Raw genomic sequence first — 14361 nt, forward strand, 5'->3', positions numbered from 1 at the left:
CACACGTGCACACACACATGCACAGTTTCTAGCATCAGCTGTTTTGTATGCTTGCCCCTCTCTTCAGGAACCCGGTTTCTGTTCTTGCCTTATCTGCAATGAATCCATTTTTACTGGCTATGAACCTGTATTTCTAGATGCTTGTTTCCTTTTGAAGGTTCTACTGTCGTATTACAATAACTTTTTACAAAACTTAATTTTCTCTTCAAGCAGGACATTATACTGACTTTACCATGTGTTTTATTGTTCCATCTTTCTCCCAAACCCTCTTGCTGAAACTTCATGTTTTCTGAATCCTTTGTTTCCTTACCTCTAACAGTTGTGTTGTCTTAACCATTCGTCTCCTTTCTCTGAATCCTCTTGTTTTTTCTGTTGCCACCACAGTGTTACGGTGGCTCCCCAGTTCTGACCACCATGCTCTACCAACATACTTCTTCCGGGACATTACCCTATTTATGCCTTCCTGCTTTAAGAAGCCTTCAGTACTGTATTTGTACCGTACGACAGAATATGGTCAGAAATGTTTAATTGTACATTTGAAGCCCCTAAAAATACTTAGTTCAGCTTTTAAATTTTGTTCCCTTATTACATGTAAATGTAAGATGTTATGCTGGATTATTTAAAGGTAAGATGATATACAGAAATGATTCTTTTGAATCCTTGTACTGCCATTTACCAAAGCTCTAATCTCAAGGAAATTACTTTGGGCCTCTTTCTGTCATCCCATTTGTAAACTGGGACATAAAGTAACTGTTTACATGGTCTGAAGTACTTAACACGCATAGTGTTTTTATTGGAGCCTTGCGCCTAGAGGGCCTTGAAATGCACACCTGTCTCCAGTTTCCCCTGCTGCCCACCTGTGTGTGCACTCTCTTACTTCCCATTTCTTTCCCTGTTACTTTATTCGGGCCATTTTTTTTTTTTTTTTTTCTATTTTTCCTTCTGTTTCCAGCACTTGAATTCTGTTGTTTTTTAGGTTTTTCCCTTTTACCCTTTTCATAAAGCCTTCATTTGTTCCTTCCCATTCCATAGCGGTTTGTAGTTACTGTGGTGCCCTCCGCTCTTTTGTTGTTATGTCTCTGCTTTGTTTTCTGTATTAAAATCTCTCACAGACTGATAAGCATGATGTTTGGGTGCTCATGCCATCTGCATGAGCTGTGCCTCCCTCAAACCTTGTTACGACGTCTGCACATTACCTGTCTGACGTAAAAAAAAAAAAGGAAAAAAAAAAGAAAAATCTCTCACAGAGAGACCTACTCGTAATCGTGGTCATCACAATCCTTCCCAGCTTTGCAGTCAGAAAGTTCTCAGTGATATTTATTGAACAAATAGGTAAATCTAGAAAACCATTACTCCACATGGGCAGGTAAAAAAATATGCCATTGCACAGTATCCTTCCATGTTATGCTAAAGGAAATAAAATAGTAAATGTATCCCTATACTTAAGAAAGGGCTCCCTCTATCAAAAATAAATCCCTATAATTAGGGAAAGGACTCCTTCTACCAATTAGATAGAAGGAAGACTCCTTAGAAATAGCTGACTCTGAGTCTGGAGCCCCAAGTATATGAATTGAGCTTACAAGACTTTGTATACCTGGAAGTGATGACCTGGTGTAAGACTGCTAGTCTCCTGTCAGAAGGACTTCTAGGAATTAATGTAAGTAAGTTCTCACTGGTCAAAGATAGATGATTTGAGCATCAAATAATATCAGTGAATTAAAACATAAAATATGTCAAATATGTTTGAATCAGTGTGCTTACAGTGACGCTAAAAAGAAAAAAAAGGTTTTACTATCTTTGGAAGAACTTAGGAAAACATTTATCCTGCCATTCCTAGAAGGTTGCTATAGGTGTGGCTTAGTGGTAGCATGTTCACCTGGCATGCATGAAGCTCTAGGTATGATCCCAGCACTGAAAAGAAAACAGAAGGGAAAGGGGAAGGACAGTTATATATGAGGCAAACAAGTAATTGAAGAGGGAAAGACTTCTGATGGCTGAACTGCAGCTTATAAATTAAGACAGAATAATAGTATATTAATTAAAAAAAAAAATTAAAACAGAGCCAGGCATGGTGGCACACATCTGTAATCCCAGCACTCGGGAGGCTGAGGCAGGAGGATCATTGCGAGTTTGAGACCAACCTGGGCTACAAAGTGAGCTCAAGACCAGCCTGAGCTGCATAGCGAGACCGTCTCAAAAAGACAAAAAAAAAAAAACAAAACAAGGCTGGGGGTGTAGCTCAGTGGTAGAGTATTTGCCTAGAGTGAACAAGGCCCTACCTTCAATCCCCAGCATTGCCACTTCCACTATATTACCCTGCTTTTCTGTGTGTGTGTGTGTGTGTGTGTGTGTGTCTGTCTGTCTGTCTATACCTGTCCAGAAATTGAACCCAGCACCTTCACATTGAGCTGTCCCCAGACTTTGATTTTTTTCTTCCTACTTTTCTCTTTTGGTACCAAGAATTGAAGCCAAGACCTTGTGCTTGTTAGGCAGGTGTTCTACTTGCTTCAGCTCTTAAGTTTTATTTTGAGAGAAGATCTTGGTAAGTTGCTAACTTGCTCATGCTAGGCTTGAACTTGCAGTCCTCCTGTCTCAGCCTCCCAGAATGCTGGGATTATAGGCCTGCACCACCAGACCTGTCTCTTTCCTAACTTTTTACAAAAAACCCCAAAACCCAAAGATTAGAAACTATTAAAGCAAAATGTTAACATCTCTGGTTTAGGTCTTAATTTTTTTATTTTTATTTTTTTATTTCTTTTGCAATATATACTGGGAATTGAACCCAGTGTGTTTGCACTGAGCTATATCCCCTTCTTTCCTTCCTTCTTTTCTTTTGTTTTCTTTTTTCTTTTCTTTCTATAAGGTCTCACTAAGTTGCTCAAGCAGGGCTCTAACTCCTGCCACAGCTTCCTAGAGTCCTGGAATTACAAGTGTGCACCACTATGCCTGGCTATTTCTTGGGTTTTTGTGGTCATATTCATTGTCCTTCCTATTGTTGCCTATCATTTTAAGAGGTCCTTCGAACAACTCTTATGTGAAGAATAATACTGACCTTCTTACTCAATGTAGGCTCAGAGATAGAGCCCGACTACAACATACCTCAAAAGTTTCTCTCTCCCAGTCCAGGTGCTCTTAACAGATTTTAAATTTATCAAAGTGAACATGGGTCCTTTAAATGGTGTTTGTGTGAAGGAGTAAGTAAAATAGGCTGGCTGCACACCACAAAGGAAATATACTAACTTAAAAGCAAAAGAAGTGGTCTGTATGAGATAACAGGAAAAAAAATTAGAGGAGTTGAGTCAGCTTATATAGGATTACTCTGACTTTTGATAGCCTCATAAGTATCAGAGGTAATTTCATATTGCTCTTCCACATGTAGATTGTTTCCTCAGCTCAGACATGCCTATTTTTCATGTTTCTAACATTTCTGAAATTGCTTGTGGTTTATAATACATGTGTGTATTTAATGTGGCAATGTTCAGTGTCCCCCTTACCCTCCTAGAGAGCCTGTTTAAATTGAGTGTTTTGTAATCGTTTTAGTCTTTGAGCCTTGGAATGCAGTAATAATAATACTTGTGAATTTTTTTTTTTTTTTTTTTTGAGAGCAAAATATATTTTAATGCTTTATACACATGCCTGTGATCCCAGCACTCAGGAGGCTGAGGTGGGAAGATTGCTGCGAGTTCTAGGCCAGCCAGGGCTACACAGTGAGTTTAAGGCCAGCCTGAACTGCATTGTGAGACGCTGTCTGAAAAAGACTCCCCACCAAAAAAGAATGCTTTTGTTTTTTGGGTTTGGTTTTTTTCCTGTACCGGGAATCAAACTTACTACCTTCCTCTTGTGAGGCAGGCGCTGTGCCGCTGAGCTAAATCCTCAGCCCCAGAAATGGTCTGTTTTTAAAAATCACCTTTAGCATCTCCCTTCTGCCCAGTCAGCGTCAGCCTTTGGTTCACATCAGCTTTATGCATCAGTCAATTTGCTGAATTTCAAGGTGCTGTAACTCACCAGTGGAGTTCCTGGTGTGTATTGCATTACAAGTTGTCAGCTCTGGTACTGCAGTTGTAATTCTGTAACTTATTCTACCTATTTTTTGTTTTGAAAAGCCAACTTTTAATAAGTTTAAACATGTTGGTAAAATACAGTAATTATTGGATCTTCATCTTTTCTTTTAGTATTGTATTTATTGTAGACTATTTTATAGTAAATCTCTGGTGGAACCATAGAGCTAAGTTTATCCCTTCCCTGTTTTCTGCCAGAGGACGGGGTGAGGGTTAGCTAGTTCTTGTACACGGTAAAGAACTCTACTGTTCCTCAAAGTAGGAAACATCTTTACCCCTTAGTAATGGGAGTTGTAAAATGTTGAGCAGATAATGTTCTTCAGCATGGTAAGCATTTATTAAATGACTACTTTGTACCAAATGCTAAGGACACAATTATGAAAAGTAAGAAACAACCAGTCCTTTCTACTTCAAACAGTTGAGTCTAATTAGTGAGATAGCAGTTCTACAAATGTTAGATATCCTCAGTGCAGTGTGCTTGTAGAAGCAGATATAGGAGGCTCTGGGGACATCTAACTCAGGTACTCTGCCTGCATGAAGGAATGAGAAAGTATGAGCCTGGAGCATAGGTAGCATTTGGTTGTGCAGGCGGGGTGTAAAGGACATCACTGACAGAAGGGGCTATTTGTGTAAAAGGCATGAGGTTGTAAAAGGTAAGGCATTACAGGTATCTTGGCTTAGTGTAGGAGACCTATTATGGTAGCAGGATGGAGAATGAAGCCAGACGCAGGAAGGAGCCAAATGGTTCATGACAGTGACTGCCGTGGCAGGCAGTTTAGAAGACCATCTAGTAGACAGTTCTTGATCTGTGTTTGCATTTTCCATATAATCAGTTATTTAATGAAAATTAATATTGAACAAACTGCTAAATTTCTTGAGTGTAATGTGTATAGCTCTAGATGACATTCATATTACTTCATGTTTATAATATCATCTTGATATTATGGCCTGAATACTCAATGTTATCCCCAAAAGCACTTTTTTTTTTTGCCCCCATACCCCAAAATGCATTCTTAAAACTCAGTTTTATTAAAGTATGAGTTTTGACAAATGCATATAGTTAACAAACAACACTCCTCTAATCTTTATATAATATTTCTCATCAATTGGCATTACCTTTTATTTAGAATTCAGTGAACTAAATAAATATATTCACTAGATCTTGAAGGATGCAATGTCTGAAGAATAGAAAAATAAAACAATTAATCTTTAATCCAGAAAAAAGTTTTTTTGAATAAAACTCACAGAGCAGCTCTGTACAAGCACCACATTTGGGGAGTTTTGTCTCCTAAAATCTTTAGTAAGAAAAGGAGGAAGTGTGAACAATAATAGAAGTTTTTGTCTACAGAGTGACAGCTGTGATGTTATGACAATATGTAGCAAATGGAAGAAGAAACTATCAAAAAGAAAAAATTTGAACTGAAGAAGCTCCCATATGAGTTCTAGCAGGCAACTCTCACACTTACTAGCAGGGCATTATAGCACTTTCACTTGTCTGAAGTCTTGGTTTTCTTGCTCATAAAATGGGGAATAGAAAAGCTGTACCCTAAATTACATGACATGCATTTTTGAGGCGTGATTGGGGGATAGTATGGGAACCAAAGAACTAGGAATAAGGACTATACTATATTTTAAAGAAGAGTAGAACTAGGTTTGATGTCAGTAGATAGGGGTAAAAGTGCGTTTCTCTTCCTCAATTGTATTTCTACATATGCAGCTGCCTTTGTTGACTGTTAATATAGTGCAGTTCTATCTATAATTCTACCTTGCATCTGTGATTCATTATGGACAGAGATGAGTTTTCTCAGGGTGCTGAGTATTGTTAAACCAGTAGATTTACTTTCTTTCCCACAAGTTGTTACTTTTAAGAATAAAGTATACGCTTACCTATGAGATGTATAAAGTTTTACATTTTTAAACAGTTATTTTATGTTGTTTGTTTTAACCAGTTACCCATGGGTGTATTGTTTCCACAATAAAACTTTTTCTACCAGATGGTATGGAAGCCCGGCTTCGCTCAGAGTGAGTATTATTTAGTGCTGTAAAGGTTTTGAATTAATTATCTTGGTTAATAATATGCTAGATGATAATATACTGCTAATATTTTAGGATCATTTTAATAATATTAAAAAATTGATACAGTACTTTTGGAATATAATATACTCCAGTTTAAATTGCTTTTTGCATCAGTACCATGGTAATAAATAATTTACTAACCTTATAAATAGTATTACTAATATTAATAATAATAATCAGAGACAGGTTATTTTGTTTTCAAATCTACCTTTACAATTTATATTTGAATAGACAATTGTTTCTCAGCGTTTAGGGTGTATTTGTTACTGATGAACAGTAACTGTGTTCCTTTTGACTTGCATCTGATATAATTATTAGTCTGTGATTGCATTTGAGGTTAATACCAGTGTCATAATCTTACAGGATCTTAAATCAGTATAGTTAATACCAGCCAGTGTGGCATGCCTGTAATCTCAGCACTCAGGAGGCTGAGGCAGGAGAATTGCCATGAGTTTGAGGCCAGCCTGGTCTATATAGCAAGAACGTGTTTCATAAAACGAATATAGTTAATACCTTATTTTAATGAGAATTTTTGAAAGGTTTTCCCAGTGTTTTATTTGGAATGAAACAGTGTAAATATTTCTCTCATAAAATACAGATTTTACCATGTAAACATAAGTACTTTTTTTTTGGGGGGGGGGAGCTATTTTAAGACGGTCTCACTGTGCAGTACAGGCTGGCCTTGAGCTCACTTTGTAGCTTAGGCTGGCTTGGAATTTGGGATAATCCTCCTGCCTCAGCCTCCCGAGTGCTGGGATTACAGGTATGCGCTACCATGCCCAGCCATAAGCACATTTAATCTTGTACTTTTTACAAATTATTATTAAGTATTGAAGGGAGTTGAGCTGGGTGTGGTGGCATATGTCTGTAACCCCAGCAATCTGGGAAGCTGAGGCAGGAGGATTGCTGCAAATTCAAGACCAGCGTGGACTACAAAGTGAGCTGAAGGACAGCCTGAACAGCATAGCGAGACCCTGTCTCAAAAAAAGAGAAAAAAATGAACAGAGTTGAGTAATCTTTAGACTTAAGACCTTTTTATTGCTGGAAACTTGTTTTTATACTTAATATTTTCATCCTTGAAAAGGTATTTTTGTTATTGTAATCTATTTCTTATTGCAAGTTGACATGATTTGAGGTATGCCAGAATGCGTAGAGTTTAAGGAAAAGTAGTATAGTGACTAGAGAAGAAAGATGAAGCAGCAAGAGGTCCTACCAATACTGTGATAATCTATGCTTTGTTTTATTAGAATAATATATTTTGTGCTTCACTTAAAAGCTGCCAACTTCTTAGTTTTAAAACCAGCTGAAGCAAAGAAAAGATTTTAAAGCCTTTTAAATTTAAAACATTACCTGTATTAGATTGTCATTTATTAATACTGTAGTAAAATTTAGAAACAATGTAATAGTGTATGAGTCGAGTTAAAGTTTTGAAAAAAAGATTAAGGCTTTAGAAATAGAGTATTAATCAACTGCTGTTATGTGACTTTTTAAAGACTTCGATATTTATATTTGGTAATGAGAATTTTCTTTCAAGAAGTTAAAACTTTGGAGGATAGCCATATACTCCAGGCGTGGTGGTGCATGCCTGTAATCCCAGCACTCAGGAGGCTGAAGCAGGAGGATTGCTGAGGCAGGAGGCAGGAGGATCCTTGCAAGTTCAAGGCCATCCTGGGCTACAAAATGAGCTCAAGGCCAGACTGAACTGCATAGCGAGATCCTGTCTCAAAAAAAAGAAAAGAAAAAAAAACCTTGGAGCAGTTACATAAGGAGTCATCTGAATTCTCAGATACCATCTAGTGGAACATGGGAATTTTTTGAAGTTTGTTTCAGTGAATTCGGTCCTTAGGCTTCGTTTCCCTAATCCTTTTACTCTTTACTGTTGTTTTCTTCTTGTTTGTTTATAAAAATATGGTTAAATATTAGTATCATTTGAGTTTTTGCTGGAAGTTTCATTGTGTATAGTCTGACTGGCTTTCTGAAGAAGATGAGTTTGAACACAAAGTTGTGTAGAACCAGAGGAAGAGCAAAACCTGAAAGTCAATGATCCACTCTTACTTTATCTGTTGTCATTTCTTCAGCCTCACTTTTCTCATTTGAAGCTGAAGAGGATTAGAGTATTTATAGAGCAGATGTTTTATGAGGATTATGTGCTTAAAGAGTTTAGCTTAGTAGGCAGCTGTGTTGGTGCACACCTGTAATTCCATCACTCGGAGGCTGAGGCCAGAGGATTGTTGCTATTTAAGGCCAGCCTGAACTACGTAGTAAGACCCTATCTCAAAAAAAAAAAGTTTAGCGTAGTATTGATATTGTAAGTAAATAAACATTGGCTGTTTGTTATTATAATCTAATTTTTATTAGCAGTTTACACGGCTTGAATGCCTAGAGTTTAAATACATTTATATATTTCGTGCTTTTATGATCTTCAGTAGATATTTCTCAAAAAGCTTTTTTCTTTTTGAGTTTTGGTTGTATTACACAAATAATTTCCTAATGATGAGAAACAGAGAAAAATTTTCTGTAATCACCCCACCATGATCCTAAATGACAATTTTCATTTTCTACATTCTTTTTCTACCTTTTATATACATAGGGAGTTTTTCCATAAATTCAAACAAAATACACCTATACCCAAAATAATTTTTATAAAATATAAATGATGTGTCACTTGTGGACTGTATTGCTGGATTTTTAGCCTTTTGTTAACCAGAGTTTCATAAAAATGGATTTTGTACTGTGTCACTAAGAAAGATGGATTTTAATAATTTCTTCTGCCAAGTACAGCAGCACACACCTGTAATCCCAGCACTTGGGAGGCTAAGGCAGGAGGATCGCTGTGAGTTTGAGGCTAGCCTGGGCTACATAAGTGAGTTCAAGGCCAACCTGCACTATATAGTGAGACCCTGTCTCAAAGAGAAAAACAAAACTATTTGCTTCCATTTAAACTGCATGTGTACATCTGTAGAGAAAAGGATGTAGGGGCTGGGGATTTAGCTCAGCGGCACAGTGCCTGCCTGGCAAGCGCAAAGTCGTGAGTTCGATTCCTGGTACCCGGGGGGAAAAAGAGAGAAAAGGGTATATACCTAAAATGATTATCTCTGGGTACTAGGATTGGGTAATTTTAACTTATTTCTTTGTTTTACTTCACATTTTTTATATATATTTTTTCAAGGAAAAATAAATTTAGGTTTGTCTATTTTAGTTTTATGTAGAAAAAGACAACTAAAGTTGTACAGAATATTTTCAGACCTTTATTGGCCCCAGCTTTGTTAGGCCTTATAATAAGCTCTGGGGATTGAGAAGTGAACCGAACATAGTTCTGAGAGACAGACGTGTAATCAGGGTGTAGTAGGGGTTTGTAGAGGCTCAGTGAACTCTGTGCAGGTTATTGCTGGTGCTCAGAAAGGAGAGGGCGCTAGCACTCAGTATTCCATTTCAAGTCGTACCAGCTTAGTTTCTCAGCAGCTTTTATGTGTGATTAAGTAGTTGAATCTAGGAGCTTTACAGTCATTCAAGCTGGCTATCAGCTTCTAAGATGCGAAGTGACTTCTTAGATGTGCAGTGATAGGCAACTAATAGGGGACGTGGGTGGCAGCCTTGCTATATGTCCCCTCTGCCTGCCTTAAACATAGAATATAGCATCTTACAGGGCATTGTAAAGTAGGGACCCTAGCTTCCTTAGCTGCTCACTTCTCTTAGGAGTGGTGGTCGTGATCAGTTGTTTACTACATCCTAGACATGGTTTTATATTAACACATTTACTACTAAAAATAGTTGTATGAAACTAGTTGTATAGTTATGTCCATTTTATGGATGAGGAAACTGAGAACTATCTTACTTCAGCACTTGGCCTTTCAACTGGTAAGTAGAGCCAGAATTTGGGCCCAGTGAGTATAGTTTCTGAGCCTGCATATTAAACTCTCGAAAAAAATAAATAAATAAACTCTGTGTTACCTGTGAGTAGTTCTTTATCAGGCCCAAAAGACTAGTACTAATTTATGCACTATTAATACTTTGTTTTAAAGTGATATGCCTAAGCCAGGAGTGGTGAACGTATGCTACGTGTGCCACAGTAGGCTGTTTATATCCTTGAAAGTTCTAGAAGTTTCACCATCACTGATAAAGTTTGCTTCTGAGGTGGCTGGGTGGCGAACAGTTCCTACTGTTTTGATCAGCTAAAGATTTTTACTGGGGCTGGGGATTTAGCTGAGCGGCACAGCGCCTGCCTGGCAAGCACAAGGTCGTGAGTTCAATTCCTGGTACCGGAAGAAAAACAAAACAAAAAGAAAGATTTTTACTGTAACAAGTTCCATGTTGTAGCTTTTCTTTCCATTTGAACTTTTTTTTTTTAAGGCTTTCTATATAGAAATGTTTAATTTTAAAGGAATTTGTGTATTACAAATTTGAATATGGGTTATTTAAAGAGTGTATTTTTCTGTATAGAAACACTTACAATCCTCAGGAGGCTGAGAGGCAGGAGGATCGTTGTGATCCTGATTCAAGACCAGCCTGGGGTACAAAGTGAGCTCAAGGCCAGCCTGAAACAAAAAAAAAAAAAAAAAAACACATATAATCAAGGAATTCATTATATCCCTTAGTAGATAATAGGTCCTCAAAGGACATTCACTATGTTTTGAATTTGAAATTTGTGTTTAGAAATATATTGTTGTAGTTGGGCATGGTGGTGCACACCTGTAATCCCAGCACAGAGAAGTCTGAGGCAGGAGGATCTTGTTGAGTTCAAGGGCAGCCTGAACTGTGTAATGAGACCCTGTCTCAAAAAAAAAGAAAAAAGGAAATAAATTTATTGTTGTTTTAAAAATTTTTTATATTTACTTCTTTCCTAAGAATTTAATAGATTTATGAAAATATTAAAATTTACATTATTTTAATTATATAAAGAAATATATCAGTTTTGTGGTTAAGATATTCTGGTACTGTCACACCATTTCCCCTGTTGTCAGGAAATTAGATAAAAATTCTAAACTTTACTTTTCAGTGTCATCCATGCTCCATTACCAAGTCCTGTTGACAAAGTAAGTTGCTAATGATTATTATTTTCCAAACTCAGTTATATTGCTCTGAAAGTATTTATTTTTAATATGCTTTATTCAGAAACTTCTCTTTTGTAAATAAAACAGAGCATGTATACCTATCTAGTTAATTCAATATTTTAACTCCATTATTTAGAGAATTTAGGATGGATGTTTCTTCAGAAAAAGCCTTTGTTATTTCAAGTAAACTATTATCTGTATAAACCTGTTTTGTGCCTACCCAGAAAGGTAAGGGGAGTGTTAGCATTACTTTTTATTCTGAGTTACAGTTCTAGCCAGAAATTTGTGAAAGCTTTATACCAAAATATTTCACTCAACATTTACTTATTTAAGGAAAAATCACGGAAGTATAAACTTATACATCTTATTTTTTATTATCTTTGAAGATTAGTCTAACATGTTCTGATCAGAAACATTGCAGTAACTTCATGCAGTGAGAACAAAAGAAAATATTTCTTTCGTTCAGAAATGGTGCATTCAATGAGAGAAGTATCATTGCTAAATAGCAAAATGAAAAATTAAAAACAAAACATCTTTTGCATCATTTAACATTAATGTGGATATTATTTTCTTTAGTATAATAACTAAACTGCTAGGGAAAATATTTTATATTTTTTCTTCCACTTGGATGAAAGTGAATGCTTGAAACTGAAGTTGTCTCGGGGGCTGGGGATTTAGCTCAGCGACCAAAGCACCTGCCTGGCAAGCGCAAGGTCGTGAGTTCGGTTCCTGGTACCGGAGAAAAACCAAAAAAAAAAAGAAACTGAAGTTGTCTCTTAGATTCCTTTTTTAGGAGTAAAAGTTGGTTAATTATCTACTTCAGCAAGACCAAGAATTTTTTCAGAAGTAAATAATGACCTTGTTTACGACTTATTTTTAAAAATTATGCCAAAAAAGAAATTATGCCAACTCCTTTAGCGAATATGTTAATAAAGATATACTTCCTGAGCTTAATAAGGAATGCTAATGTAACATCACTAATAAGTTAACACAGAGGGCTTATTAGTGTTGAGAGCTTGGTAAATATTACAGCAACCTTTTGAGTGTGCCCCCCCATTCTGTGTTCTACAGTCTTAGAAACTCCTTATAAAAAGTATTTCTTTAGGGTTCTGAGCAGTTTGACATCATTATTGCTGTTTAAACACCATTATTCTCTGTTGTTTTATTAAAATGTACTTATAAAGAAAAAAGACAAAATTATTTTCATTGCCTCTGTCCATTAGTGTGAGATTTTATGTATTTTATGTCCCCCTCTAACACACACAAAAATAACAGTTTGAACATACTATTTCTAAATGAATTGTGACTTGTTGATATATTGAAGAACTATTTAATGATGAATTTTAAAGGTAAAATATGTGGCTCTGTTGATTTAGGAGTTATGTGTGGATTAAGAAAAGGCTATATTCTCTTTATGGTATAAATTTATGATTTGGCTTATCAGGGACTGTTGTCATGAGTAGCACTTGTTCAGCCACCCTGAGTATAAATTTCATACTTGCAGGGCGTGTTGGCGCACACTTGTAATCCCAGCACTCAGGGGGCTGAGACAAGAGGATCGTTGTGAGTTCAAGACCAGCCTGGGCTACAAAGTGAGCTCAAGGCCAGCTTGAACTGCATAGCGAGACCTGTCTCAAAAAGACATACATACCTACATACATAAATTTCATATTTATCAGCATAATGCCATTTATAAATTCTAAACATATAACAAAAATAATTTGAGAACTGGAGAAAATGATTAATTTTAAAAATAATTTTTATCAGCACATTTAAGTAAATAGACACTTGAAGGAATTGGTTTCTCTTTAATGTTTTCTGTAAAATGTTTTCTGTTACTGTTAAAACTGTCATTTTACTTCTAGGTTGCTGCTAACACTCCAAGTATGTACTCTCAGGAATTATTCCAGCTTTCTCAGTATCTACAGGTAAAAGTAGATCTTGAGAATTCTTAGTCTTTAAAGAGTAGAATTAAACTACTTAGTTTTATTTTGCCAGTTCACAAATATAGGACATATATATAAATGGCTGCATACAAGTTGAAAATAAATACCTTTTCAAAGAAGAGCAAAGGATTAAAAATAGATCCTATGAATTTAAAAAAAAGGCCAGGATTTTTAAATCTAGAGAAAGCAAACTTCTGTACAAGAAAAATTTTTTCTTCCAAAATGATATTCTAAAGTAGTTCTTAATCTGTAGATGACTTTCAAATGAAATTAAACAGGGATGATTTGGGTTGCTAAATTTTTTTTTTCTTTTGAGACAGAGTCTTGCTGTATAGTCCAGGCTGGCCTCAAACTTACAGCAATTGTCCTACCGCAGCATCCTGAGTGCTGGGATTATAGGCGTGCACCACCATGCCTGGCCTTGGTTGCTTAATATTAATAGCATATAATTGTACAGCACTTACTGTAGACCAAGCTTTATTGTAGCACTTTACCTGTATTAATTCATTTAATCTTTGTAATAGTTCCATACTTTAGTACATATTTTAGTTCTACTTTTACAGGTGGAGTAATTGAAAGGCAGAAAAATTTAATAATTTATACAGTATCACATATCTAATAAGTGATAGAGCTGGGATTTGAACCTAGTCTGAGTTTTCATTGATTTAATAGTCAAACCTGAGTTTCTTCTATACTGTGCTACTGGATCCATAGAAAAATTTCCCAATAGAGCAGATACTTGGATTGGGCTCCAAAAGCAGTTAATTCTATATTTAAAGTGCTATAGAAAAGCAAACAAGTGTAATTTTTTCCCGTAGCTTACATAGATTTGGGCTGGAGAATCAATCACTGAGAGCACTTCCACTTTAATTAAGAATTTACACTTCAAACCAGGTGTGGTGGTGCATGCCTGTAATCCCAGCACTTCAGAGGCTGAGGCAGGCGGATTGTTGCGAGTTCGAGACTAGCCTGGGCTACAAAGTGAACTCAAGGCCAGCCTGAACTGCATAGTGAGACCCTGTCTCAAAAACACCAAAAAAAAAGGGAACAAAAAAGAATTTACACTTCCATGAAAATGAACAGAAAATAATCACTGCATTAATTTATATCTTATCTTCCAACAGGCATAGCATACTGGTACATAGAAAACAATTTTGCACATTTGTCCTTAATAGATTATTTATGAGCATGGGCATTAGCCAGAATTCCCTGGATTGGATCTCCTGAAAA

At 36.3% G+C, this 14361-nt stretch overlaps 1 protein-coding gene across 1 annotated transcript in view; it reads left to right on the plus strand.

Moving 5' to 3' along the window:
* Slmap (sarcolemma associated protein) overlaps positions 1–14361 on the plus strand; it is a gene marked incomplete in the record, with an annotated part of 149279 nt that overhangs the window by 71767 nt on the left and 63151 nt on the right. Inside the window, 3 exon segments of the mRNA XM_005387415.2 lie at positions 6008–6080; positions 11131–11167; positions 13051–13113. Coding sequence (XP_005387472.1) covers positions 6008–6080; positions 11131–11167; positions 13051–13113 — 173 coding nt within the window.

The sequence above is a fragment of the Chinchilla lanigera genome, unplaced genomic scaffold (genome assembly GCF_000276665.1).
Source record: "Chinchilla lanigera isolate Chin_1 unplaced genomic scaffold, ChiLan1.0 scaffold00029, whole genome shotgun sequence".
Lineage (NCBI taxonomy): Eukaryota > Metazoa > Chordata > Mammalia > Rodentia > Chinchillidae > Chinchilla > Chinchilla lanigera.